The 27,206-nt window shown below is 56.0% G+C and overlaps 2 protein-coding genes across 6 annotated transcripts; both read left to right on the forward strand.

Moving 5' to 3' along the window:
* Positions 1 to 123: 123 nt before the first annotated feature.
* STX5 (syntaxin 5) lies at positions 124 to 10,564 on the forward strand. Of its 4 annotated transcripts, XM_056801591.1 has the most exons (13): positions 124 to 455; positions 1,315 to 1,550; positions 1,694 to 1,799; positions 2,481 to 2,733; positions 3,094 to 3,167; positions 3,282 to 3,337; positions 5,273 to 5,343; positions 5,622 to 5,738; positions 5,814 to 5,870; positions 5,957 to 6,038; positions 6,966 to 7,072; positions 7,354 to 7,475; positions 9,148 to 10,564. In XM_056801591.1, the coding sequence occupies exons 4-13, from the start codon at positions 2,500 to 2,502 to the stop codon at positions 9,305 to 9,307; spliced, it is 1,080 nt and encodes a 359-aa protein (XP_056657569.1). In that variant the 5' UTR covers positions 124 to 455; positions 1,315 to 1,550; positions 1,694 to 1,799; positions 2,481 to 2,499; the 3' UTR covers positions 9,308 to 10,564. The 4 variants fall into 4 exon arrangements, with proteins under 4 accessions (XP_056657569.1, XP_056657566.1, XP_056657567.1 ...); XM_056801589.1 differs by lacking the exon at positions 1,315 to 1,550 and having other exon boundaries at positions 308 to 455; XM_056801590.1 differs by lacking the exon at positions 1,694 to 1,799 and having other exon boundaries at positions 312 to 455.
* A 1,686-nt stretch (positions 10,565 to 12,250) lies between these two features.
* On the forward strand, positions 12,251 to 26,242 carry NXF1 (nuclear RNA export factor 1). 2 transcript variants are annotated; one of them, XM_001362680.4, is made up of 21 exons: positions 12,251 to 12,480; positions 19,192 to 19,384; positions 19,702 to 19,861; positions 20,114 to 20,197; positions 20,549 to 20,653; positions 20,757 to 20,837; positions 21,005 to 21,074; positions 21,166 to 21,254; positions 21,406 to 21,513; positions 21,647 to 21,756; positions 23,257 to 23,293; positions 23,422 to 23,490; positions 23,600 to 23,655; positions 23,749 to 23,856; positions 23,945 to 24,003; positions 24,088 to 24,203; positions 24,324 to 24,366; positions 24,609 to 24,684; positions 24,815 to 24,997; positions 25,476 to 25,536; positions 25,681 to 26,242. In XM_001362680.4, exons 1-21 carry the CDS (start codon positions 12,453 to 12,455, stop codon positions 25,717 to 25,719), a joined length of 1,875 nt encoding a protein of 624 aa, XP_001362717.1. In that variant the 5' UTR covers positions 12,251 to 12,452; the 3' UTR covers positions 25,720 to 26,242. The 2 variants fall into 2 exon arrangements, with proteins under 2 accessions (XP_001362717.1, XP_016279071.1); XM_016423585.2 differs by lacking the exon at positions 20,757 to 20,837 and having other exon boundaries at positions 12,323 to 12,480.
* Positions 26,243 to 27,206: the final 964 nt, after the last annotated feature.

Genomic DNA, 27,206 nt, shown 5'->3' on the forward strand with positions numbered 1-27,206 from the left:
TGATGCCTGCCTCGCTCTCGGCGGGCGGGGGGTGGGCTAGGGCGCGGGGCCTCAGTTTCCCTTTGGCGCTACGGGAGGACCCGCAATCTCTTTAAGGATCTTCGGGAGGTGGAGATGTAACCCAAGGGGGTGTGGCGCCGTAGGGTCCCACGGGGAGGAGGCGTGGCCTGGGCGGGATTAAGCAGGCTTGGAGGCGTGCCTGCTGGTGAGGAGGGGGAGTGGTCAGGAAGTCCCCTGGGGCGAGTGGGCGTGACTCATACTGTTGCGGTGGGGGCGTGGTCTCCGGCGCCGGTGAGGGGGCGTGGCGGCGCGCTGCCGTCATTCGGGGGGCGGGGACACGCCTAGGTGACGTGTCAGCCTCTGGTTTCTGGTCCGGTTTCTCTGGCTCGGTCCCTGGGGAAGAAGCATTATCAGCCCGGGCGGCGGAGGCGGCGGCAGCAGGCAGCAGCGCGGAGGTAGGAGATAGCCCGGACGAGACTGGGAAAGACGGTGGGGCCGAGGGCGGTCGGCTCTCGGTGGGGCGGAGATGGTGGGGGGGACGACGACCGACTCCGGGAGACCGGAGACTCCTGCCGGTCCAGCCGCTGGTGAACGATGTCGCCCCGGCCCAATCAGAGCGCGTCATGGTGTGAAAGATGGCGGTGGAAACCAATCGCTGCCCGAAGCCTTGGAGGGGGCGGGGTTTGCTTTGGGGCGGGACTTCCTATGTCGGATAAACATTTTGGAGGGTACCCCTGAGCCGCCTCTTGATCTCCTGGGAGCTCCAGAACAAGAGTTCCTTCTGCTCTTTACTCGTGGGGCTCCCTCCAGCCCTCCTTTCCCCATACTCTTGCCTCTCTATTTTCGCCCCCTCCCCCATTCTGCCTCTGCCCCTCTAGTCACTTTCCGCATTCTCCCTTCTGGCCACTTCTCCCTCTCCCTTTTGAAAACCTCCCCTTTCTCTTTTCTTCATTTCTCTCCTTCCTCCTTCCCCATTTCCCTCCCAAATTCTTCCTCTTTCAGTCCCACTTTCCCCTCTCTTCGACTCTCCTCCCATTTTCCTTCTTTAGCCTTTCCTTATTCTTCTTACTGTCTCTCCCTCCCCTCTTACCCAGTTTCTTCTTCCTTCAGCCCTCCCTCCTTATTCTTTCTTGTTCTTCCACCTCTTTTCTGTCTCTTCCCCTTCTCTTATCTCCTTTCTCATTTCATTTCCCCACCTTTCTTTCCCTTCTCTTCTGATTCCCTTTGTCCTCCTCTCTCCTTTTTATTCTCCCAAATTATCCTCCCCTTTTACTTTTTCTTCTGACTCCTCTCTTCTGGCTCCTTTCTCCCCAGGCTCTATTCCCAATTTGCCCGCCTCAGGTGAGATGGCTATATGGCAGAGATGGAGGAGCCCTAGGTGGTCAGAAGACCTGAGTTAAAAGCCAGCTTTGGAAACTTCTAACTGAGTGACCCTGAACAAGTCACTTAACTTTAGTTTGCCACTATTTCCTCGTCTGTAAATTGAGGATAATAATACACCTGTTGCCTCTGTGAGGATCAGATGAGCTGATATTTGAAAAGTGCCTAGGGTAGGCAAAGAAATGCTTAGTAGTACCTCTTTTTCTTCTCCCTTTTGGATCCTGCATCCTCTCCTTCCCTTCCCTTCTCCCTTCTCCATCATCTCCTTTCTTTGCTTCTGTTTTGGCTTTATCTTTGTGTCTTATTTCCCCAGATATCTTCTTCCTTTCTCCCTTTGGCACTGTACAACACAAAAATCTTGAACGTGGAGTGATAGCCTCGGTAGCCTCGGTGTTTAAAGGGCCATCGATGTGACCCCGGCAAGTCATTTACCATCTGTGTGGTGCCACCCCCCCCCTTCATCTTTCTCAAACTTTCCCAACTTCTCCTTGGTCCTTTTCTGAAATCTCCCTTCTCCATTCTCCTTTTTCTCAATTTTCTTGGGCCCTTTTCATTATCCTACTTTTTCTTTTCTTGGGTTAGTTTGGGGGAAATGTGGGGAGGGACTTAGATCTAGCATCTTCTGTTTCTTCCGCTCTTGGGAAAAGAATCTGTAGATAGTTCAGGGATGTCTGAATGGCCCCTCTGCCTCAAGGAGCCCAAGTGAGTTAATGAAAAGAATCCTGGGTTCCTATATTGCTTTCTCTGTTACAGTGTGATCTGACAGGTCAAGTTTCAGCCTCCATTTCCCCATCTATAAAAAGAGACTAAGAACCCTACACATGTTTCTTCCCAGGGTTCTCCTGAAGTTCCAAGCACTCTAGAATGGGAGCTTTTCTTCCTGCCCTTCCATCTGTCTTCCAGATTGAGTTCTAGTATGAACTCTTTGCCATGCCCCAGGATGCCAGACTTAAATGTGGGAATGTCTTTAGTCTTCTCTTGTCCTTCCAAGTTGGAGGTGGAAGAGCAGGAGGTTCAGCTGGGAACATTGTGGGCTAGGGGAGAAGGGGGGGTGATAGGGAGATAGAGGATAGAGAATGATGGTCTGCCCTCCACAACAGTCCGAGGTTATGCGTCTAAATGAACACGAGGAAACGCTACGGGTCTAAGAACACGGATCAGGGAGTCTACCTGGGTCTCTCAAAGACACAGGTGCTGCCCCCTGTAGCAGCTGGCAGTGGCAGCGGCGGAGGCGGCAGCACCCCCACCACCACCACTACGCCCCCTTCATCAGGCCCCCCTCCTGACACCATGTCCTGTCGAGACCGAACTCAGGAGTTCCTGTCTGCCTGCAAGTCCCTGCAGAGCCGGCAGGTAAGGGCTTAGAAAGGGTGGCCGCTGCACCTGGGGAGGAGTGGTCCCGTAGATAGCCCAGAAACCCCTCTTCCCCCTCCTCCAGTGGCCCAAGAGGTTACACACAGTTGGCTCTGAAGACACAGGCATTGTATGCCGGACAAAGGGAGGCTGCCCTACCTGGAGAACTTGGCACATGCGACAGCAGTGCCCAGTACCTATTGCCAAGCCTTGTCTGCCATTCTTCCTACTGGGTTCGGCGTTGAGCTCTCTAAGTTAGGGAGAAGGGGAGGGGACCCCAACCTCCAGCAGAGCAAGTTTACTAGAGAGCTTGAGGAGCAAGTGGGGGGCCCTTCCGAAGAGCTCACCGTTGTCTTCCAGAATGGACTCCAGACAAATCGCACGACAGCCCTCAGTGCTGTCCGGCAGCGCAGCGAGTTCACTCTCATGGCCAAGTGAGTTGGGGAATGACTGCCGTCTTGGGGCCTTGCATGTGGAAAGCGCTGGGGGGTGGCCTGCCCCTCTAGCCCCTTCTCTTTGTGTTGTTGACGCCTCATCCTCTGTCCTAGGCGCATCGGGAAGGACCTGAGCAACACCTTCGCCAAGCTGGAGAAGCTGACCATCTGTGAGTCCCCTCAGGGGTTAGCTCTTTTCTTTCAGTCTAACACCAGGGTTCTTCGAGGCCTGCTATGTGGGGCTCTGCGGTCCCCAGGATAAGGAATGACAGTCCTTAGAGTTGGGATAGGATTGAACAAGTCGGACAGGTGTGAGACAGTCCCCAGGGAAGTTCCCTTTTGGCTGGGAGGCCTGGGGGGGGGGGGGGCAGGTATTGAGATGTATGAAGGGAAGGGAAAGAGTCCTGTGCAGGGAGTGAGTGCAGATGTTTGGAGGTAGAAGGGGTTCGAGTCAGTCATTTACCCAGGGATCAGGCAACATCTCCTTGGTCTGGTGGCATACCTGCTGGGGAGCCTGAGGCGGGGGGGTCTGAGCTGTAAGTGTCATAAGTTCACCTACATTTGGCTTTAAGGTGATCCAAGCTGGAGAAGTGGGGGACAGGATATCAGGTTGGGCAAACCGGCCCATGGAGGAAAAGAGCAAGCCAAAATGGCATGGAAAGGCCCCAGAAGTAGCCCTTCCTAAGGAGATAGGAACAACCCGTCTCACCGAAAAGTCTCTTTATTTCATTTTTTATTCTAACCCATGACATGTAAATCAGTTTCCACATACGTTTCCCAAAGTTATATGATCCAACTTGTCTCCCTCCCTCCTTCCCTTCCCCGATCTGGCGAGCAGTTTGATCTGGGCCATCCGTGTATCGTCACGCAGAACGTATTTCGTATTGTTCCTTTTTGTAAGCGAATAATCTTGTAAAACAAAACCCCAAAACGTATCTCCAACCAAGTGTTTATCCGAGTGAAAAGCTGCCTGCCTGCGTTCATCTGCTCGACTCCAACAGCTCTTTCTCGGAGCGAGATGTCGCTCTTCGTCCCAAGCCTTTCCCCCCATCGGCCCCGGGTTGCTGTTACTCTGCACGTTTTCTTGGTTCTGCTTATTTCCTCTGCATCAGTCCCTGAAGGCCTTTCTGGTTGTTTCTGAAGTCGTCCTGCTCCTCGTTCCTTACGGCACCCCAGTATCCCTCCACAACCAGCCCCCCAGCTTGTTCAGCCCTCACCCAACGGAAGGGCATCCCCTCAATTTCCAATTCTTTGCCACCAAAAAAGAGCTGCTAGAAATATTTTGTTCCATCAGGCCCTTTCCCCGTAGGACGTCTTTTAACTTCTCAGCTGCATGCTGGCCAGGCAGTAGGGCTGAAAGGGAGAGACCCTGTCCTTGATCCTACATCCCTCTGGGGGGGCGCAGATGGAGGATTCACCCAGAGACATCAGCCGTGATGGGGAGCTTGGGTTAGGGGAGGGAGGACTCTCAGGAGTGGCCCTTGTCGAGCTCAGCTTTTGAGGGAGCCTGCGGGCCCAGGAGGTAGAGAATCCCAGGCCCACCGGGGGAAAGGAAGATGGCATGGCCTTCTGCAGCAGCTGTGTGTCTCCAGGCCTGGAGTCAGGAGGATCCGGGTTCAAATGTGGCCTTAGACACTTAGCCTCAGTTAGCATTCCTTGAAAGAGAGAAAGTAAAGGTGAACAGGAAAACCAAGAAAGATGGAATGAGCTAGAGAGAACCAGAGGGAATAAGGGAGGGAATTTGTGCTAAAAGTAGAGATGATGCCACTGAAGCTTGTTGGGCAGAGGAGCGCCATCGTTGGGGCCCAAGGTCCCAGGGGCCACGTGGTGCCTGTGCTGGGGATGGCCTGGAGAGAGGACGCCCCGAGGCGCCTCGAGGCCAGAAGGGCGGCCAGACCCAGGAGAGGCGTTGAGAAGGGGCCGCCATGCTGGGGAGGGGAGGCTGCAGCCGCCCAGCTTGCCCGGAGAGTAGAGTAGCAGGAAGTGGCTGGGAAGGAGGGCCCTGGAGGCCAGGTTAGGGGGACGGTGCTTGCCTTTGGGTTGAGGCGGGAGGGAGCCAGCGGAGGCTTGGGATCACTGCGTGACCTGACTGTCATCCCTCCCAGTGGCCAAGCGGAAATCCCTGTTTGATGATAAGGCCGTGGAGATCGAGGAGCTGACCTACATCATCAAGCAGGTGAGCTCACTCCCTCCTCCCAGGACGGCTTCCTGCCACGGCCCTGTGGGGGGACCACACTCTCTTCAGGAGAGGCCCCAGAGGCCCGGCATTCTGCCATCTGCCCTCGCAGGGCAGAGGCGGGGCTGTGCAGGGTCAGCAGCAGGAAGTCGGCCCGGCCCGGCTCTGTCCATCCGCTGCCCCTCGGCACCCCGTGCTCAGCAGTGGAGGAAGGGGCTGCGGTCTGGGTGCTAGCAGGGCCCCCTCCAGCCCAGCCTCTGCCTTTGCTCTCCCACCAGGACATTAACAGCCTCAACAAGCAGATCGCCCAGCTCCAGGACTTCGTCAGGGCCAAGGGGAGCCAGAGCGGGCGCCACCTGCAGACCCACTCCAACACCATCGTGGTGTCCCTGCAGGTGTGGCCGAGGGGAGCGCGTGGGGGGCGGCCTGGGGTCACTGCGGGTGCTCACGCCTCCTGTTCTCTCTCCTAGTCCAAGCTGGCTTCCATGTCCAATGACTTCAAATCTGTTTTAGAAGTGAGGACAGAGGTAAGAGGCCAGGGGCCCAGTGGGGGGGGGGGTCTGAGGCCCAGGGGGGAGCCCGGGGTGCCTGACCTTCCTCCCCAAACCCCCAGAATCTGAAGCAGCAGAGGAGTCGTCGGGAGCAGTTTTCCCGTCCGTCCGTGGCAGCTCTTCCCCTTGCTCCCAACCACCTTGGTGAGTCGTCTGGACCCAGGCGGGAGAATCTGTGCCCATCAGCCACCTGGCACCAGGGACCAGAGGGACCCTGGGGACACCAAGGCCCTCCTCCTCCCCTAGCGCCTCCCTGGGCAGTCTGCGGGAGCGTGGTCAGGTCGTAGAGGGGAGCCCCCTGGGCCAGAGCTGGGCTGGGAAGACGGTGAGGGGGGGCGCATGAGGAGGCCGAGGGGAGCCCAGCTGGGGGCTTTCCTGGAAGCTCTGCCGTGGCTCTCGTGTGCCGACGGGCTCGTGTGGAAGAGCCTTCTTGACTTGTCCATCCTGACTAACTTCGGTGCCTCACAGGATTCCCTCCTGTGTCTCCCTGTGGATTGAATCTTCTCGCCCCCCTCTAGGCCTCGGGGGTCAAGTGCCTTCCCCAGGGTCCGCCAGATTGGGACCCGTGTGCTACCCAGCAGCCCTTAGCTCCTGGCTCAGGGATTCACAAAATCCCATCACTGCCGTTCCTGGCACAGTAACCACCTCCAGCAGCACTGAACAGCCCCCAGGAACTTGCGGCTGTCCCAGCCTGACTCGTTTTTGGGTTCTAATCCGGCCTCGGGCACTTCCCAGCTGGGTGACCCTGAGCCAGTCACTTTACCCTGTTGGCCTCAGTTTCCTCCCCTGGAGAAGGAAATGACCAGCCAACCACTCCAGGATCTCTACCAAGAGAACCCCCAGTGGGGTCGTGGAGAGTCGGGCATGACCGAGAAGGCGCCAGCCCTGAGCCCGGGGCTTTCCCGTTTTCCTCATTTGGTCCCTGCGGCAACCGTGTGGTGTAGGGGCTGCTGTTCTCGTCGTTTCTCAGTTAAAGAAACTGAGGCAAACGGGTGAAGGGACTTGCCCAGGGTCCCTCCGCTGGCAAGAGGAATGTTGTTGAACTGGCCTATGTCCCTTCTCTTCCTGCAGGGGGGGGCGCCGTGGTGTTGGGGGCTGAGCCCAGGGCCGCTGGGGATGTGGCCATCGACATGATGGACTCGAGGACCAGCCAGCAGCTGCAGCTCATTGATGAGCAGGTGGGTGCTTGGGCCTAGGCCAGAGGGAGGTGGCGCCTTCCATCCAGGAGCGTCCCCAGAGATCCATTCGTTCCTCAAGCTTGACCCAGCTCTGTGCCAGGCGCCGGGCACACAGACGGTGAACTGAAATGGGCTCTGCCGGCCGGGAGCGAACATCTAGGCCAGGAGACTCCTGGGTGGTGGGGGGCTCTGGGCGCTGCGAGCCCCCCCAGCCCCCCGGGATCCGTGGTGGCGGGAGGAGGGGCCCTGCTCAGGCCTTGCTTCTGCTTTTTCCCTGGCAGGATTCCTATATCCAGAGCAGGGCAGACACCATGCAGAACATCGAGTCCACCATCGTGGAGCTGGGCTCCATCTTCCAGCAGCTGGCACATATGGTCAAGGAACAGGAAGAAACCATCCAGAGGTGAGGCTTGAGGCCTGGCTGATCCAGGCTTTGAGAGCAGGCCTGCAGGCGCCCTGGCAGCGTCCAGTGAAGCCCCCAAACGAAGGAACTGAAGGGAATTCTCGGCTTAGTGAACCGAGAGATGGACCCCCAGTTGAAGAGCCCTCAGTCTGTTGCCGGCCCACAGGACCAATTTGCCTGTTCAAAGGCCCTGGCGGCCGTTCTGGGCGCTCCCCCCTGGTCCCTCGGAGGGCCGAGGGGTCAGGAAGGCATTGGTCGGGGCAGCAAGGAGGTAGCACACGTGGATAGAGTGCTGGGCCTGGGTTTCGGCTCTGGCCTCAGGACTGTGACCCTGGGCAAGTCAGCCGTTCTTTCCTGCTCTTAAGACAGAAAGTGAAGGGTTTTCTAAACAAAGGTCTTTAACAAAGGTATTGGTCCGTTCCAGAGAAGGATACCTGGCTGATGGGAGGGCTAGAAAGCACGCCAGGGGATCTTGGTGCAGAAGAACTGGGGGCTGGGGAGGAGTGGAGAGCTAGCTACATGGGGCAAGGAATAGTTTGGTCCCAGAGGGTATGGCTAGCACTCAGCATGGCTCAAACACTTCCCAAATGCTAAGCCTGGTGAAAGAGGAAATCACGTTTCAGGAAACTGAGGCCAACAGGCTAAGTGACTTGCCCAGGGTCACACAGCGAATAGGTGCCTGAGGCCAGATTTGAACTTAGGTCTTCCCAACTCTGGGCTTCTCAGCCTGGGCTTATCCAGGGGGCCCCTGAGCTGCCTTATGTTCCATAAGGGAGCAACTTCCAAGGTCTTTTCTAACTTTCTTCACACTAAAGCTAGTTTTTTCATTGCTGTTTTCTGATGATTACATCACCGCAGTGCCATGTGTCTGGGCCATCCCGGAGGACAAATGGTATTTCTGTTCCCTTGCAATGTCAGCACTGTGAGATTCCGTGGTGGGGTGAGGGAGGGTGTCAGGAAAGCTGGCCGGGGGCCGCCACGAGTGATCACGGAGACAGGTACAGGAAAGAGCCGGTAAAGACGTTTCCTAGCAACCAGTGGCCCTGTGTGGCGAGGCTGCCCGGGGAGGCCCAGCAGAAGCTGATTATGATGACGGAGAACCAGACGGAGACTGGAATCAGTAGAGAATCAGACGACAGTGACGCCCCTCTGAGGTGGCCACTGGATGTCCCCGTCACACAGAAGGGTCTAGACAGGTGTTCAGAGGAGATGCCGGCCCGGGGGAGCCCCCACTGTTGTTCCCCACCCCCCAGGCCTTGGTCACTCTTTCTGGAGGCCTTTACTGATGCCTTATTTCCTTTTTTAAACCCTCCCCTTCTGCCTTAGAGTCAATACTGTTCCTAGGCAGAAGAGCTGTGGGGTCAGCCAGCTAGGAAGGGTCTGGGGCCAGACTGGAACCCAGGACATCCTGTCTCTAGGCCTGCAGGAGTCTATCCCCTGATCCCTGCCCCCGTACCCCGTCCTGTTTTCTTTTGGCCCCCATTGCCCCTTGGGTCCCCTCTTCACCGCGCAGCATCCCTTGATGATGCAGAGGGCCCTTCCTGTGGCACGAGGACTCCCTGGCTCTGCCTCTGCGTGTGAGGCTGCATTCCGCGTCCCTCACCCGCTCTCACCTCATTGGTCAGGGCCGGGGGCGCTTCTCACCACTGACCCAGGGCTCTTTGTGTCTCAGGATCGACGAGAACGTTCTGGGGGCCCAGCTTGATGTGGAAGCTGCCCATTCGGAGATCCTCAAATATTTCCAGTCGGTCACTTCCAACCGCTGGCTTATGGTCAAAATCTTCCTCATCCTCATCGTTTTCTTCATCATCTTTGTGGTCTTCCTGGCCTGAGGCTTCCATGCCTCTTGGGAGGAATCGTTCCCCTGGAGCCCTGTGGCTGGGCCTCTCCAGGGTGGGGAGAGGGCAGGAGGCCATCCCTCCACCCCGGTCCTGGGACTGACTGAGCCGGTCTGTGCCCTGTGCCCCCTCCCCACCTGTGTCCTTCTTCTCCTTTGCCCAGACCAATGTGGCTTTGGACTGCCATGAAAGGGCAGGGGGGCAGTGCTGCGACAGAGCTCTAGTAGGAGGCTGCCTGGGCCTCTCCTGAGCCTTTTCCTTTGGCTTGGACACCTTCTGCCCCCTGGCCTTCACTGTGGGGGGCTGAGGGCCAGCCCCGAGCTCTCTCCCGACACCCCAGAACCCTCCAGCAGGCTCCCAATGACTGTGTCAATTTGCCAAAGGCACTGTCACCCCAATTTGCCGGAATTACAGCAAGACAGTCAGCCCTCTCGGCCTTGTCCTCATTTCGGGGGGAGGGAGTGCCACAGGGGTTGGCCTGCCCGCCCCCCACTCACTGGCACAGTGCCAGGAACCCAGGCTCTGGTGAAGCATGCCAGGGGAGTGCCTGCTGGGCCCTTTATCCCTGGCATTGGCCCCTTCTCTGTGGGCCCAGGAAACCCCAAGGACACTTGGAATCTGATGTCTGGGCCCCTGCCTGGGGCGGGGTGGAGGAGGAAGGCTCCCCGGAGCCTCCCTGGGGTTAGCTGTGCCCAGCCTCCTCCAGGCACTGCCTTCTGGGCCCCCCCACTCAGAACGCGCTGGGAGCCTGAAGGGGGCGGCCACACGGCTCTGCCCTCGTTTCTGATCTTCAGACGTGGCCAAGGCAGGCAGTCCTCACACGGACCCTCCTCAGCGTCCCAGGGACCCTCGAGCTGCCTGCCTTTCCCCAGCCCCCAAAGCATCTCTTCAGACCGAGTTCCTGCCCGCTGCTGGGGGAGGCTCCAGGGGTCCCCGTGAGCCTGGATGTTTCTCCCACTCCTGCCGCACCCTGAAGCCAGCGAACCTGCAGCCGGGGGTCCCCACCTCCACGGAGTGTGCCGAGCTCTAGGGCCGCCTCAGTCTCGGACCTTTGACTCCTTTGGGGGGCAGCTGGGAGGTGGCAGGTCTTGGGGGCCACGATTAGCATACTGGTCCCAGGCCCCCCATCCCGCCTGGGCCTCAGGCTCAGAGAGGATGGGGAGGAGGCCACAGGACCTGGGTTTGAATCCCCGCTCGCTCCCCGTCCTACAGATGTGACCTCAGCCCAGTCAATAAAAAGTTTTCCCGGCACACGTCATTTGTCCCTGATTGCAGCCGCCCAGCAATGTCTTGGCTGCCGGACCGGACGCATCCCCTAAAGGAGCAAAGGCCAAGGCCTGTTCTCTGCTCTCCACCCCGTCTGCCAGACCATCGTTTACTGAAAGGGCCTTGTCTCTCCCCCGCTTTACTCTGTCCCAGAGGACCCTTGGGAGCAGCCGGCCTTCCCATCCCCGAGGCCCCGAGTTCTAGGTTGTCTGAGGGGAAGGTGATTCCTCCCAGGTCGCTCCCGGCTCATTTGACAGAGGAGCAAATGGAGTCAGTCTCAGGCCGGAGTTCTCACGGCCGGCCTCCCTCCTGAGCAGCCTCTTCTGCCCAAGTCTCCTGCACTCCCTCCTCTCCTGAGGTCCTGGGTCTGGCCTTAGACACATCCCAGGGGGGTGACCCCAGCCAGTCCTGAGCACCTGCTGCCCCCTGGTGGTCAGCCCTCTTCTCAGCGGCTGGGCTCTGTAGTGACTCCCGGCACAGCCAGGGGTGCCCGGCACCCTCCTGAGCTCCGCCTGGCTGGCACCTTTGTGGTTTGGCCCAATGACCATTGTCACTGACCTGCTCCCTGCCGGCCTTCAGGAAGGGAGCCCAGGGGGTCGCTGTAGGGGGCGCCTTGTTCTGGGGCTCTGGGAGAGGCGGGTCCACCTGGAGGGCACCGAAGCCTTTGCTCCTTGCCACCAGCTTTAGCCAGTTTGGCCTTACCTGCTGGCCTCCTTCCCTGGCGCCAGGGTGATGGGGGTTAAGTGACTGGCTCAGGGTCATACCACTAGATCCAGATTTGAACCTAGAACTGCCTGGCTCTGACCATTTAGTCACCCAGCCAGCCCCAGGTAATGTTCCTAAAGTGCAGATCTGACTGTCTTCTCCCCAAATACTTGATAAACTCCAGCAGGCCCCCATTGCACCTCCAGGATCAAACAGGAACCTGTTTAACATGAAAAGCCTGATGCAAGTAGGGCCAAATTGACCATCTTGGCTTACCATCCATGGCCCAGTCCTCATTCTTGAGCCTCCACCTCACTTCCATGCCTTTGCACTAGCTGTGACTCCGCCCCCGCTTTCTAACGCCCTTCTCTGCAGGCCTTTCCAGACTGGGCCCTTCCGCCTTATAGTAGTCATAATTGCATTTATGTGTGTGCTGTTGAAGGTTTGCAAAGTGCTTTACAAAGATCATCCAGTTCAGCAACAAATGTGCCAGGCACATGCTAAAGGCTCTACAACATCCTCTCACTGGATCCTAGCAACAACCGGGGGTAGGGGTTGGGGATATAGGATGAATATTCCCATTTTACAGATGGGGAGACTGAGGCAGAGGAAAAGTGATTTGGTCAGGGTCACACCTCTCAGATTTGAGCTGCCTCTCAAGCAAGTTCCTCGATGGCTGGCACGGTTTGCTTGCCACACAGTAGGTTTACTAGAAGAATGGACTGAAGTCATTTGGCTAGTTAGTGCCGGGAAGGCAACGGGAGAGCAGTCGCCGAGTCTCAGTTTCCCCCGCCGGTCAGGAGACCAGGCTGGTCTCCTCAGTTCCCGGATGTGGAGAAAGGGGCGGAGTCTGGCGGAGGGCCCAGATGTTGCGTGGCCTCCGCCCATTCCTGGGCGGGACACGCAGGCGCAGACGCATCACTTTCCAGCTACTCCCTCTTCCTGGCCCGAGTGCGCAAGCGCAGCGTGCCCCAGCCCCATTGTGGCGTCCTGCTTCGCGTCGCGGCCCCAACCAGTCTCGCGGCGTGTGTGGGCCGGCTTCGGGGCGGGGGCGTGCGCATGCGCACCGGGGACTAGCTCGCTCTGACGCGCAGGCGCAGTGCAGCCCCGAGCGGCCGAGGGGCTTCGTCGTTTGGCAGAGCCGGCCTCCGGCGTCTCCCGACTCGTCATGGCGGAGGAGGGCAAGTCGTACATCGGTAAGTGGCGAGGCCCGGGCAGCAGGCGGGAGCCGCCAGCCGTGGCAAAGGGCTGGCGCCTGAGGGAGTCAAAGCCCCTGGCCCCCTGGCTCGGGGGCGGGCGGCGGGGGCGCGCCTCGAGCGGCGAATGGCGCCTCTAAGACGGCGGCGGGGGCGCGCGCGCTGGTCCCGGGCTCGAGGCCGAGGCAGCTCCGTAACCGAAGCTCCCGCGCCCTACCCCCATTCCCCGCATCCTCCTGGGCGTGGGGGGCGGGGGGGAAGCCCTGGCGCGGGTCGTTACCGCCTGGGGCGGGGGCCGGGGTGGTTTGGTGACCTTGAAACCTCGGTTTCCTTGGTTTCCCTTCTTTTTAACGGGAGTTCAATGTCAGCCTCCCAGAGGCGGGGCCACCGAAATGTGCACAGTGCCGGGGCCCCGCGTGGGATCTCGACCGTGGTTTCGTTGGTCTGGCCTGATTCCCTCTTGGCTCCCCATCTTCTCGAGCTGTCTTAACTCCTTCCTCACAGCCTGGTAGCCCTCCAGGATCTGGGGATGATGGACGGAGGAACTCCAGAAGCCAAGCCACTCCCGGCCCTCAAGGACCTAAGGGAAAAAGAAGACCGAGATCCCCGAGAGCTGGGGGGGGGGGGTGCGCTCAGGGAAGGGTCCTCTGGAAAAGCAGGCACTGGGGGCCTGAAACAGACCAAAATTTTATCACTGAGAAAAGAGGATGTTCCTGGGTCATTCTAAGGCCTTGGGTGGCCTGACATCCCCGCCCCTTTGAGGGAATCCCTGAGGTCTGAGAGGTTCGAGTGGCAGGCACTGGGGATATCCATCACACACAGAAGTGGGTCCCAAGACCAAGTCTGAGAACTGGTCTAGAAGAGGCATTGAATGGGGCAAGAACCAAGGATGAAGTTGAGAGGAGGCTTGGAGGAAAATCAAGGAGGAGGTTGTAGGTGAAGGGCCTCTGACAGATAGCCTCAGTGTCCTCAGCAAGGTGACTGAGGATAGAGATAGGTTAAGTCCTTGCCAGGGTCCCACAGGTAGGAAGTGTCTGGGGCTACATTGGAACTTAGAAAGTGCCTGCTCTGGGCTGGGTGCTGTACCAGGTTCTCAGGGATAAGACCAAAAGAAGCAGTCCCTGCCCTCAAGAAGCTTACATACTATCTGGGGAAACAACACATGCACTTACAAGCAAAGTCAAAGCATATGTACACGGTATTGGGGGGACCAGGAAAAGTTTAGGGGAGTCACTTGAGCCAAGTTCTGAAGAGAATTAGAAGATTCTTAGAGGTGGAGGTGAGGAAGTCGTGCCCAGACTCAGGATGGGATATAGGCTAGAAAGGTACGAAGACCTGAGAGAGATCGGAGGAAGGAAGGCTATTTGACTGGACTGTGAAGAGTTCCTGAAGAGGGAGGTAATAGTGTCATAAGCCAAGAAAGGGAGATTGGGTCCAGTATGTGAATAGTAGTAGTTCACGTTCTCTGGTGCCTTTAAGGTTTGCAGAGCTCTCCTTGGAGCCTATCTCCTTCGATTCTCACAGCATTCTTGTTAGATGGATTCTACTATTATCTCCATTAATAGGTGAGCAAATACTCCCTACTCTCGATGAAGTGGTCCACTGAAAAGGGAATTGGCCAAAAGAAAGGAGTTGAAATCCCTTCTCTGAGTTGCTACCCAGCAAATCTCTTCATCTCCCCTCTGTTTTCTCATATATAAGATATAAACTAAAGATAGCTTCTTAGCTTCCTTCAGCCCTAGGTCCCTACAGGGATCCTTGCCTACTCATGCAGATTAAAAAAAAGCATGTACCCAAATAATTGTAATAGGACTTAAAATACTGGAAAGGGGAGGACAGATCACATTTCGTTGAGAATCTCTGGGAAGGCTGCCCCTTGAGCTGAGTACTGAAGGGAATTGGAGATTCCTAAAGGTGGAGGTAAAGAAGTTGGTGCTATCTAAGTAGTGAGGTTGGGGGGCCTGGACCAGCACCCCTGAGCTAAGCCTCAAAGGAAAGAAAAGGCTCTAGGCTAAGCTTTGAGGTTATAGTTTATTGTTCAGATAACAGGCACTGGAGGAGCTTCGAGGGTTTTGGAAGTGGCAGGGACCCTAAGAGATCTCAGAGTCCAACTGCATCATTTCACAGGTGATGAGTCTCTGGAGCAGGAGAGACAGAGAATGGTGTGATTAGTTAGTCAGAATTGGACTTGGACAGGGATGCCCAGATGGTTGGGAGCATATCGACAGGAGGCAGAGAGTTATTATTAGATAGGGCTCTTAAATTTCAGGTAGGGCCCAGGCAAGGAAGGAGTTCGTAGAATTTAGCAGTTGATTGGATGTGTTGGCTTGTAAATGTGGAGGAGAGTTTGGGGAATCAATGAGGTTAGCCTACCTAGTTCTTTGAGAGAAAACCCCACTTAGGGACAGAAGAAGAAAATTTTCTGGGGAAGAGAAACTGTAAAATTCTGTGTGAGGCATGGGGGCTCCATTCAGGGAGCTCTTTTCCTGCAGAGACTGATCCCGGTGTTTGTGCCCTGGGATTCTGTTAAAGTATACACCAATGGGTGCAGCCACTGCCCTTCTAGCCTGGACAAGACCTGGAGAAGATCCAGTCTCTCCCCTTCAAAAGCCTACTGGGTGAGGTCCACCCTGGGGCTGAAGCAGACCCTGAAATAGTAGCCTAGAGGAAGGTGCTGCTGGATTGCTTCCCGACCAAGCTCTCAAAACCATGTTCTCCTGCTCTAGACCCTTTTGTGCTGTTGTATCTAGGGTGAGGGGATTCATGAACCTCCTCTTCAAGTGGAGCTGGGCAGGCCCCTTCATGAAAAGTCCCCCTAGAAACCCCAGGATTGCTCTTCCGTGTCTTCAGGCCTTTGCCCATGCGGCTCCAGACCTCTCCACCAAGGCAGGCCTTCAGCTTTCATTCTCACAACTCTGGTTGATATGACATTGACCAGGATTCTAAAATCTATTAGCATTTTTTTTCCTCCAGAAAATTGTTCTCCTTGATCCCTGCACTTTGTATCTTTTCATTGAGATCTTGCCCGTTTCTTCTGGCACTCTAATATTCCAATCCATTCCTGTATCATTTGTTTAGCCATCCCGCAGGAGGTGGGCATACCCTCAGTTTTCAGATTTGGACTGAAAATATTTTTATATATGTAGGTTCTTTGCCTCTTTCAATTTCTTTGGGCTGTAGTAGGTCTGGCTGGGGCAAGGAGTTGGCACAGTAACTTCCCATCACAGAGGTTCAAGCAGTCCTGAACTAGGTGACTCAGTGGACACCACACTGGACCTGCTTGGATTGAAGAAGACCTCAGTTCTGTTACACCTTCAGACACTCATTACTGATATGTGACCCTGAGCAAGTCACTGAACCTCTCCGTCTACCTCAGTTTCCTCAACTGTAAAATGGGGATCATAATAGCTCCTACCTCCAGGGTCACTGTGAGAATCAAATGAGAGTACACTTGTAAAGCACTTAGCACAATGCCTGCACATAGTAGAGACTTACTGAATGCTTATTCCCTTCTCTTCCTCCTTTAGTAACTTTTGCAGCAATTGTTCTCTTTGCTAATCTGATCAGTGCAGGGAAGAACCTCTACTTATTAGTAAAAAGAAGCATTTTTTCATATTGTTGATAGCCAGGCAACCCACAAGCAGTTGGTTATTAAGCGCCAACTTTCTATCAGACCCTGCTAAGGATGGGGAACAAAGAAAGGCTGAAGGTAGTTTGTGCCCTCAAGAGCTTTTAATTTGACGGAGAGCTTGGATCTCTTCCTTTGAAAACTGTCTGTTCATTTATCTAATGGGGAAAGGTTTTTGTTGTCATTGTTCAGCCATATCCAACTCTTTTGTGACAGTTGGGCCATGGCATGCTGGGCCTTTCTGTTCTCCACTGTCTCCCCAAGACTGTCCAGCCTCGTGTTGTTGCTTCTGTGACACTATATATTTCATCGTCCTCTGCTGTCCCCTGCCTTCCTCTTCTCATTTTGCCTTCAGTCTTTTCCAGCCCAATGAGTCCTGTCTGTCTTCTCATTTTGTGGCCAAAGTATTTCAGCTTCAGTTTCAGGGTTTGTCTTTCTAAAGACTTAAGATTTAAGTATCGATTGATCTTCTTGCTGTCCAAGGGACTCTCAGAAGTCTTCTCAGCACTACAAGTCAGAAGCATTGATTCTGAGGTGCTCAGCTTTCCTGATAGTCCAGCTCTCACAGTCATATTGCTCCTGGAAAAAACCATTGCTTCAATGCTGCAGTGATCTTTGAGCCCAAGAATATAAAATCTAACCCAGCTTCTATTCTCCCTCTATTTGTCAGGGAATGATGGGAATTGTTGCCAAGATCTTAATTTTTTGATGTTTAACTTTAGACAGCTTTTACATGCTCTTCTTTCATCCAAGCCCCATTCATCATCCATTCAAGCTCCATCAAGAGGCTTCTTCATTATTATTTTTCACTTTTCTGCCATCAGAGCAGTATTCTCTGCATATCTGAGCTTGTTGCTATTTCTCCCAGCAGCTTTAATTGTGGCTTTTGATTCATGGTGTGCTCTGAACATAAGTTAAATAAGGTGACAGTAGACAGTCTTGCTGTACTCCCTTCCCAGTTTTGAACCAGTCGATTGTTCCATGTTCAGTTCCAATTGTTGCTTCTTGACCTGAATACAGGATCCTCAGGAGACAGGTGAGATGATCTAGTATCCCCATCTCTGAGGACTTGCCATATTGTGTTGTGATCTACCCTGTCCTGGGCTTTAATGTAAGCTCTTGATCTGAGTCACAGTCCTCTTCAGGTCTTGTTTTAACTTACTGGATATAGCTTTTCCACCTTTGTCAAAGAGTGATCAATCTGATTGCATTATTGACCATCTGATGATATCTTGGTATAGTCACCTTTTGGGTTGTTGAAAAGAAAAAGAGTTGCTGTAACCAAAGAGTTATCTTTTTTTTTTTTATCTTTTATCTTATGTCTTGAAATCAATACTGTGTATTGGTTCAAGGCAGAAGAGTAATAAGGGCTAGGCAATATGGGTCAAGTGACTTGCTCAAGGTCATCGAGCTAGAAAGTGTCTGAGGCCAGATAGGAATCCAGGACTCTTTGTCTCTAGGCTTGGCTCTCTATCCATCCAAGGAGTTATTTTGACAGGATTCTATTAGAGTCTCACCCTGCTTCATTTTGTACTTCAAAGCCAATTTTGCCTTACCTTTTTAAGACAGAATTGTTGCAAGAGGTAGGTAATCAAGGTTAAGTGACTTGCCCAGGGTCATTCATCTAGGAAGTGTCTGACACCAGATTTGAACCCAGTTCCTCCTAATTTCCAGGCCTTGGCACTCTATCCACTGTGTTGCCTAACTATCCCCCAGTTATTTTTTGATCTCGTACTTTAGCTTTATTGTCATTCTCGGTCACCAAGAGACTACTACTATACTTTAGCATTCCATTCCCCTGTGATGAATGTGATGTCTTTTTTTGGTATGTGTATGTGTGTGTGTTTATTATTTCTAAATGATGTTGTAGGTCTTTGTAGAACTAAGTAACTCTGATTTCAGTGATAGGAGCATAGACTTGTCAAACAATTTGCTTTGGATCAACAAACTGATAACCATTCTGTCATTTTTGAGATTCTATTCCAGGAATACTTCTCTCATCCTTTTATTGACTCTGAGAGTTGCTCCATTTCTTCCAAGGGATTCTCAACCTCATTAGAACATGGAATGATCACCCGAATTAACTTCACTCATTTTCTTCCCATTGAAGTTCCCTTATAGCCCAGATGTTGCTGTTTCATCTGTCCATCTCCCACTGAATCCCAACCAGCTTCCTCCCTTGGTTCCAGACCTTACATTCTGAGTTTTTCTTCCTTGTTGATCTTTTGTGGCGTTGGACTTTTCCTTGAGTCACCAGACAAAGCCACATCCAAGCTTCCTTTAGGCTTTGGTTCATCTGCTTCATTCTTCTTGTCCTGAGGGGCTCATCTTCTAGTGTCCTGTCTTTTATTGTCGGTCTTCTTGGCAGAGGTCCTGGGTTGGTTTACCACGGCCTTCTCCATTGGCTTACCTTTTGTCAGAACTTTCCACTCTGACCCCTCCGCCTTGGGTAATCCTGTATGAAATCTCATACATTTCCTTAAGCTCCACAGAGCTCCCTCTGCCACAACAACAAGGCAGTGATCCAGGAAGGGAATGGTTCTTATTCTTATGCATTTGAATCGGCTCCTTATAAGACTTTTATCAGAGAAACTTGCTGTAAATATTTTCCCAGTTCATGTTTCCCTTTTTAATTTTAGCTGTATTGGATTTGTTTGTGCAAAACCTCTTACATCTTATAAATAAAACTGTCCATTTTATCTTTCCTGAACTTCTTTTCACCTTAGTCATGAATTCTTCCTCTATCCGTCGATCTGAAAGGTAACTGCTCCTTTGTTTCTGATTAGCAATGGTGCCATCTTTTTATGTCTTAAGTCATGTACCCATGAAATCCTCCCCAGGGCTCAGCCCCAACCCCTTCAGTCTTTCCTCTTTCATTCAGTCTCCAGGAATCTCTTCTTTTTGAACTAGTGTAGCATGAGTTTGTCCCACACTTGTTAGATACAGAGTTGATTTGTGTCCTCTAGTCTCAGTGTGTTTTCATCCCTAGCTTGGTTCAAGTATTGTGTTTGCAACCTAGAAAATGCCTTGTTGACAAGGTCTTCTTTGGGGCCTCTGCCTGGGATCTCTATTCTTCACTCCAGAGCATGATGACCGAGTTGGGGGGAGCTTCCCCCAAAGGCGGAAGAAAGGCCGGGGCCCTTTCCGGTGGAAATATGGTGAGACAAATTCACGGCCCCGAAATCGAGGTGGCCCTGGTCCCCGAGCCGCACACCCAGCGGAGGAGGATGGTGATGTGGCCATGAGTGATGCCCAAGATGGTCCCCGAGCCCGGTAGTAAGTACCCACTCCCAGCCACAAGAAGAAGCTTTGAATGAAGCAGTCGCAGGAGGATAGTCTCATTCCCCACCCTGACCCCCGACCCCCAGAGGTGACAGGCCATTCATCCTTTCCTTCCATCACTTTGTGAAATTGGCGGGAGACTGCCCAGCTCACTACCCTCTGAGGAGTTAGGGATGCCCAGTCCAAGTCGGCAGCAGACGTGTCGTGCCAGGCACGCAGCCCCCTAAGCTGATGAATGTGCAGTGAGTGCAAAGGGACTTTGAGGAGTGGTCCCTGTAAGTCACCGCTCCGATCTGCCCCTTTCTCTGCAGCACACCTTACAACTCAAGACCTAACCGGAGAGGGGGGGATAATTGGCACGACCGAGACAGAATTCATGTCACCGTGCGTCGAGACAGGGCTGGCCAGGACAGAGGTGCTACTGCTGGTGGCAGCCTGGATGCAGTACCCAAAAACTGGTTCAGGATTACAGTGAGTGCCACCCCTGGGTGCAGAGGCATTGACAGGAGTGGGGGGAAGCCCAGCATGGCTTCCTCTAGGCTATCTGCCTGGGCAGTCTCCAGGAGGCCTGTGTTTGGGGGGACTCTCCGAGGCCCTGGAGGCTTCAGGGTATACCCTTTGGGAAAGAAAAGCAGAAAATCTCTCAAGTCCCGGTTGGAGATGGGCAGTAGAGGAGAGGCCAGTTCTGTTCTCTAACCCTGTTCCTATCCACCCCTCTCCCAGATCCCTTATGGCAGGAAGTATGACAAGACTTGGTTGTTGAACTCACTCCAGAGCAAATGCAGTGTCCCCTTCACCCCTGTCGAGGTAAAGTGGTGCTTGAGTGGTCGGAGTGGGCCCAGTCGCTGCTGCGTCTGCACCCTGGAGCAGTCTTCTGGGGCTCCAAGGACAGTTGGGTGGAGGAGGGAAATGAGTGAGCCCTGCAGGGCACAGTTTGCTAGCAGTTAGAGCTGCTGTCTAGAAGTGGCCGTGGGCCGTGCCAAGAGGCCCCCCTCCTTGTGGATTCTAAGGGAAGGCTCAGGGGGCTCCTCGGGAATGAGGTAGACGGGGTTCTCCTCTGGCACCGTCCAAAGGACTTCGGAGGACCTGGTCCGAGCAGGGCCGTGAGAGGTCTTGAAGAAAGAGTTGCTGACCCTGGTTTTCCCACGGTTCTTCCAGTTTCACTACGAGAACACCCGGGCCCAGTTCTTCGTGGAGGATGCCAGCACAGCAATGGCCATCAAGGCTGTGAATCACAAGATTGTGGACCGAGAGAACCGGAGGGTAGGACTGGTGGTGTGGGGAGACAAGGGGGAAGCCAGCGGAGGGCAGCACCCAGTGTCCAGGGCAGGGACACTCTGACTGTGCTTCTCCTGCTCTTCCATAGATAACGGTCATAATCAATCCATCTGCCCCACCCCAGTCAGTGCTGAATGAGCTAAAGCCTGAGCAAGTAGAACAGCTAAAGGTGAAGCCAAGAATGATGCTCCTCTTCCTCCTGCTGCTGCCTCCTCTGACCCCACAGTCTTCCTTCCTGTAGCCACCCAAGCTCCCCATTACCTCTCACTGTGCCGCCTCCCTCGCATCCTGACTGTTTCTTGGGGCTCTGACCTGCCTTCCTCTCTTTCTCTGCAGTTTGTCATGAGCAAGCGCTACGATGGCTCCCAGCAGGCCCTGGACCTGAAGGGCCTGCGAACAGACCCAGGTGTGCCTCGTGGGACTTGGTACGCCCAGAAGGGGAATGGCCCAGCAGCCCTTCTTTGCCTCCTTATTCCTTTCTTGTTCCATCCCTGCAGACTTGGTGGCCCAGAACATAGACGTCGTCCTCAATCGAAGGAACTGCATGTCTGCCTCGCTGCGGATCATCGAAGAAAACATCCCCGAAGTGAGGCCTGCTCCATGGCCAGCCTGGCCGTCAGCCCCTGAGGGAGAACGGACTGGTGGGAAGGGTCAGACCGGGGTGCTCCCTTCTATCCCTGGTCCGCGAGCTCCTGCCCCCTCGCCTTTCATCGCTCCCCTTCTCTCGACCCTCCCAGCTGCTGTCACTGAATCTGAGCAACAACCGACTATACAGGCTGGATGACTTGTCAGACATTGTGCAGAAGGCCCCGAACCTCAAGATCCTGAACCTTTCTGGGAATGAAGTGAGATTCGTGGGCTGGGCCAGGAGGGGGGGACCCCAGCCAGCAGCGGCCCTCCACGAGCCGCTAGTTCCGAGGAGGAAGAGGGCCTGGCAGGGAAGGGGCTTCAGTCTCCCTCTCCCTGGCCTCTTTGTAGCTGAAGTCGGAGCGAGAGTTGGACAAAGTGAAGGGGCTGAAGCTGGATGAATTGTGGCTCATGGGGAACCCTCTCTGTGCTGCTTTCCGGGACCAGTCCTTCTACATTAGGTCAGTGCCAGGCCCTGACTTCCCTCCTGGGGACCAGCACCCCCTGGGGGGATGAAATAGTTTGCCCTGAGGAGGCCCAGCCTGCGAGAGTGGAGCCCGGACCCGGATTCAGCTGCCCTCTGAGCGAGGAGCCCACAGCCCACTCACTCCCTGTGGTATTCGTCTGTGTCTGTCTGATTGGCTTGAAGGTTTCCTGCATCCCCTGTTTGTTGCTTCTTCCTTTTAGCACATGGCCTTTTCCGGCATCTTCCCTCTGTGCCCTCTGCTCCAGGCAGGGAGCAGGGACCCCTTCCTAGTGCCCGGGGACCCTCGACCCTCGACCCTCGAGCCTCCTTACTCAGCTGGGGCCTAGCGTGTGCCCAGCAGGCCTGGCTCGGCGGGGCCTCGTTATGCTCCCTTGGGCCCGACCTTCCTCAGGTGGGCGGCACCCTCGGCCTTCGGGCCACCGGTGAGGCGAGGCGAGGCTCGCTTCCCTCACGTACCTTTGCTTAGTTCAAGAGCTGGGCCTGCGGCCTGCGTGCTGCTGGGACCCGTGACAGGAGCCAGGGGTGGAAGCTGTGGGGGCGCAGGCCACTGAGGAGATGACCCCTCCTGGGGGCGCAGACCCTCCCTTACTTGCACACGTCCCACCACCTCGCTGGGCCCCGGAAGATGGCTGGTTAGCCAGAGACGGGTAAGATTCCTCAAGGGAGGAACAACCTAAGACAGGCACAGTCGCATAGGGGCCAGCAGGAGAGAACTTGGGGGCCAACAGAGGTGGGGCACAGACCCTCACCCCCCCCAGTTTTGCAGGGCCTGACCCTGGAGTCCTCCTGCCCAAGGGCATCTCCTGCCCCCATGGCTGCTCCACTCCATGTGCCCAGCTCAGGCTTGGACCCAGGCAGAGGGCAGAGACTCAGCCCATGAGAAGCATTGAGGTGCCACGGAAGCCTTTGTCTTCCTCATCCCTGGATCGTAGGGCCGAGGGCAGCTCCAGGAAAGGCCTGTGTTAGGCAGCCTGCCCTCCCCTCTCCTCCACTCTGCTGCTCTCCTTCCTCTCCCCCCTCAGCTCTTTGCCTCTCGCTCCCTACCCCAACCCCAGCTTCTCGCTGTGTCCTCCAACATCCTGTCCCACCCCCTGGTATATCTTGGCCCAGGCTGGGCCTGACAGCAGTGATGGACAACACCTGAGGCAGCTGGGTCCCTGGGCTCCCACCCCCTTTCCCCCTCCCCTGGGCTGCACAGGTGAGTATGAGGCAGGTAAGAGAAGGGAGCCCCTTGACTGGGAGAGTCGACTGCTTCCCACGCACTGGAGAAAGGGGGACAGGTCAGGACAGAGGCTGGGCTTCAGGGCTAGGTAGTCGAGGTCTACATTAGGGAGCCGAGCAGAGGGGTCCCCTCGCCCCGACGGGCCCAGGACGGGGCGGGCCGTGCCTGGGGTCTTGGTGTGTTTGCTCCTAGAGCGGCCCTGGCGACATGGCGGCTCTGAGGTGTCGCTCACTCCTGTCCCGTTCTTGACAGCGCCATCCGGGAACGCTTCCCCAAGCTGCTTCGCCTGGTGAGTTCCGCCGCCGCTCCGGGGCCTCTCGGTCCCAGGAGGCTCCGCGGGGCCCCTCCGGCTCCCTCCCCATCGGTCCTGCCCTCGGCCCAGCCGCTCCTCGTCACTCGCTCTCTTTGCCTCCCCAGGACGGCCACGAGTTGCCCCCCCCAATTGCCTTTGATGTGGAAGCCCCTACAACGCTCCCGCCCTGCAAGGTACGGGGCCAGAGGAAGGGTGCTGGGCCGGGGCGGCGGGGCCTATGCGGGCCGGAGGCTGTGCCCGCCGTGCCCGCCCTCAGCCACTCTCTGTCCGGGTTCACTGCAGGGCAGCTACTTCGGATCAGAAAACCTGAAGGCGATGGTCCTATACTTCCTGCAGCAGTAAGTGTTGGAGGCTGGGGAAGGGGCAGAGCCGGAAAGGGGGTGCCTCGGCGGCTGTGTCACCCCGGGCTGCCCCTCTCCCTTCCCCTGCAGGTATTATTCTGTGTATGACTCTGGAGACAGGCAGGGGCTGCTCGATGCTTACCACGACCAGGCCTGCTGTTCTCTGAGCATCCCGTTTACCTCCCAGAACCCAGCTCGGTGAGTGCTTGGGGTTGGCCCCCCGTCTGGGGTCGGTGGGGTCCCGGGGCCCCCGCCTGCCCCAGTTACCCTGCTCTGTCTGTCCTAGGGGCAGTATGAGCGAGTACTTCAAGGACAGCAGGAATGTGAAGAAGCTCAAGGACCCCAGTGAGTGTGCGGGGAAGGCCAGGCACGGGCGACGGGCCGGGGCCCCGGATCCTGGGCCCCTTTAATGGCTCTCTTCCCCTTCAGCCCTGCGGTTCCGGCTGCTAAAACACACACGCCTCAATGTCGTGGCCTTCCTCAACGAGCTCCCCAAGACCCAGCATGACGTGAACTCTTTTGTGGTGGACATCTGTGCCCAGACAGTGAGTGGCCGTCCCCAGGGCCCCCCCAGACAGCCTGGGCCTGGGGGGAGCCACCATAGGGGGCTCCCTTGGGGGTGGGGCTGGATCCTGCTTCCTTGACCCATTCTGCCTGTCTTTTAGGAAACGCTGTTATGCTTTGCTGTGCACGGAGTCTTCAAGGAAGGTGAGCTCAACCCCGGCCCCAGTCCCGCAGCCCCCCAGCCCCGCTGCCCCCCAGCCCCGCAGCCCCCCAGCCCCGCTGCCCCCCAGCCCCGCTGCCCCCAGCCCTGCACCCCGCGCCCCGCTGCCCCCCAGCCCCGCTGCCCCCCAGCCCTGCACCCCGCGCCCCGCTGCCCCCCAGCCCCGCTGCCTCAGGCTCCAAACAGCTTTCATTTGACCCGCCTTTGCCCTGGCTTTTCCCTACAGTGGATGGAAAATCTCGAGACTCTGTCCGGGCTTTCTCCCGAGTGTTCATTGCTGTCCCCTCGAACAATGCTGCCAGGTAAAGGTTGTGTTTGCACCGGCCTCTCTTGCTCAGGTGGGAGGGAATGGAACCGGAACCGGAACCAGAACTGAAACGGGGGTGGGCTGGGCGTGGGGTCACGCGTGGCCTGCTGTCCCTCATCCTCCAGGCTCTGTATCGTGAACGACAAGCTCTTCATAAGGAACGCCACCACCGACGAGATCCGCCGAGCCTTCGTCATGCCAGCTCCCACCCCGTCCTCCAGCCCCGTGCCCACTCTCTCCCCGGAACAGCAAGAGATGCTACAGACTTTTTCCACCCAGTCTGGCATGAACCTGGAATGGTCACAGAAGTGAGTGCCCAGACGGCGAGCTCTGCTTTTGGCATTGAGCGCGCTGTGTCGCGGGGCGGAGTGGCGCCGACAGGGTTCTCTGGGACCAGACGAGGGCGGACGGTTCACGGACGGCCCTCGTCACACCACGTGCTTCCCGCAGCCTCCGACAGGCGTCGGGCTCCTGCTTCTCAGCCTCTGCGCTCGTCCCTTTTTTCTCTCTCTCTATGGTGGGAGCCGAGCTTAGCTCATCCGAGGAACCAAACGGTCAAGAATCGTCATTTGGGCTAGAGCCTGGCCTGGAGCCGGGGAGGAAGTTCTTCCTGCCCTCCATGCCTGTCAGGGTGGCGTCGTGCCCTCTTTGAGAACGGACAGGAGAGAGGAGGGAGAGTTGGGGGGGGGTTGCCCCGTGGCCCCCCACCTGTGCCCGCATGCCCGAGCTTATGTGGGGGAGGGTGCCGGCATTCAGAGCTCACCTGTTGTTCTTCCCCTGCGCCAGGTGCCTTCAGGACAATGACTGGGACTTTGCTAGGGCGGCGCACGTCTTTACTCAGCTCAAGGTGAGGGCCTCACTTGTGCCAGCCCAGGCCAGATCCCCGGACTCTGGCCTGCAGGCTGGGCACGGGAGGGAATGGATGCCTTTAAGCGGAGGGCATCTGGGCATCGGGCGTTGCCGAGCCTGTGCGTCCTCCTGTCTCCCGCAGGCCGGCAGCAAGATTCCAGAGGTGGCGTTTCTCAAGTGACTCCTGAAGCACCGCTCCCTGTTCCGCTCTCGCTCCCACCTCCTCTGGCCCTCCCAGGGCCAACGTGATGACTGTGAATGAGGGGTGAGAACACCCCCCCCAACCCACAGGCCTCCTTCCTCGGGGAAGTGTTGGCGAAGCCTCGCCCGTCGCCACTTGCCAGCGCCATCTTGGAAGCCAAAGCTTTATCTGTAGGACTGACACTAAAGCGCGGCAGGCTCCGGAGTTGGGTGTTCTCTGCCATCTGGGATCCTCATTCTCTGTTCTCCTTTTTACGATAAAGAATGAAGTTTTCTTTTGTGTTGTCTGTAGCCAGAAGTGTTACTTATTCTTGTCCTGGAGCCCTCGTGATGCCTGCTGCTGTCCGTCTCCGGGCGAGGCTCCACTGTGTTCCTGTGGTCTCGCTCTTCTGTTCTGTTCTGACGACGGCTCCTGTTGATCCTTCCCTCCCATGTCAGCCCCCAAGTCCTCCCTTTTTAATTCTCAAGGTGTGTTTGTTAATAAATATCGATAAGACTGAAAACCAAGCCTCCTTCTGGGGAGGGGGAGACGGGCCCCCCCTTCCTGTCCAGGCTGAGGGGAGTGTCCAGGGAGCCTCTGGGAGCTCAGTCACCATCGGCTCTTGGACCACTTGTGACTTTTTCCTCTTTCTTGGTTGCAGGCAGAGAGCAGGTTTTTTAATTCAGTTTTATTTTGTTCTGAATTCTCTCTCACTGGAAAACGAGAAAACCAGTCAGTCACAGAGAGGCTCCCGAAGATACGTTTCCCCTTTTAGCCAGGTCCAGCCCAGGATTACGTTCGGGGCACCTCGAGTTGTAGTTGTTCCCGTTGGGCAGCAGCTCAGACAAAGGCCGCCTCGGACAAGCTCTTGCCCTGTCCCGTACGCCTCTGCCATGGCACTCAGTCGGACCCTGGCCGATGGGCACCCCACTAGTTTCCAGTATTTTGCCTCCTCAGAGAAGGCTAGTGTAGACACTCGTATGTAAAGGTCCTATTGCCTTTGTTCTGATCCCTGTGGGGTGTAGACCTGGTGGTGGCATCTCTAGGCAAGAGGGTAGACTTCCAAAATGCTTTCTAGAATGGGGATCCCAGTTCATACTCCACCAACAGGGAGGGCGTTAGGATATCCCATCCTGGGAGGCTCCACGAGACAGGCACCAGGTGGAGGAGGGTGGCTCCTGGCGGGTACCTTGTTCTAGTCCCTCCCCAGAGAGAGCCTCACCGGAGCAACTGCTAAGTCAGTCATAAAGCCAAGGGAACGGTGGCGGGGGGAGTCCAGGAGCGGGTTGATAGGGTAGGGAATTGATTCTAGCTGGGGACACAGCAGTTCCCCATCACAACAGCTGTGTAAACACCCTCTAAGTGCCACATTGTGGTTTCAACTTTTACTTCCCTTCCCTGGTCTCATTCACTTGGGAGCAGCTGGGGAGCAGGTTCCCCAGAGATGGCTGAGCTTCCCTAATATATGGATGGATGAAGGGGCTCAC

This window comes from Monodelphis domestica, chromosome 6, assembly GCF_027887165.1.
Source record: "Monodelphis domestica isolate mMonDom1 chromosome 6, mMonDom1.pri, whole genome shotgun sequence".
Taxonomy (NCBI): Eukaryota; Metazoa; Chordata; class Mammalia; order Didelphimorphia; family Didelphidae; genus Monodelphis; species Monodelphis domestica.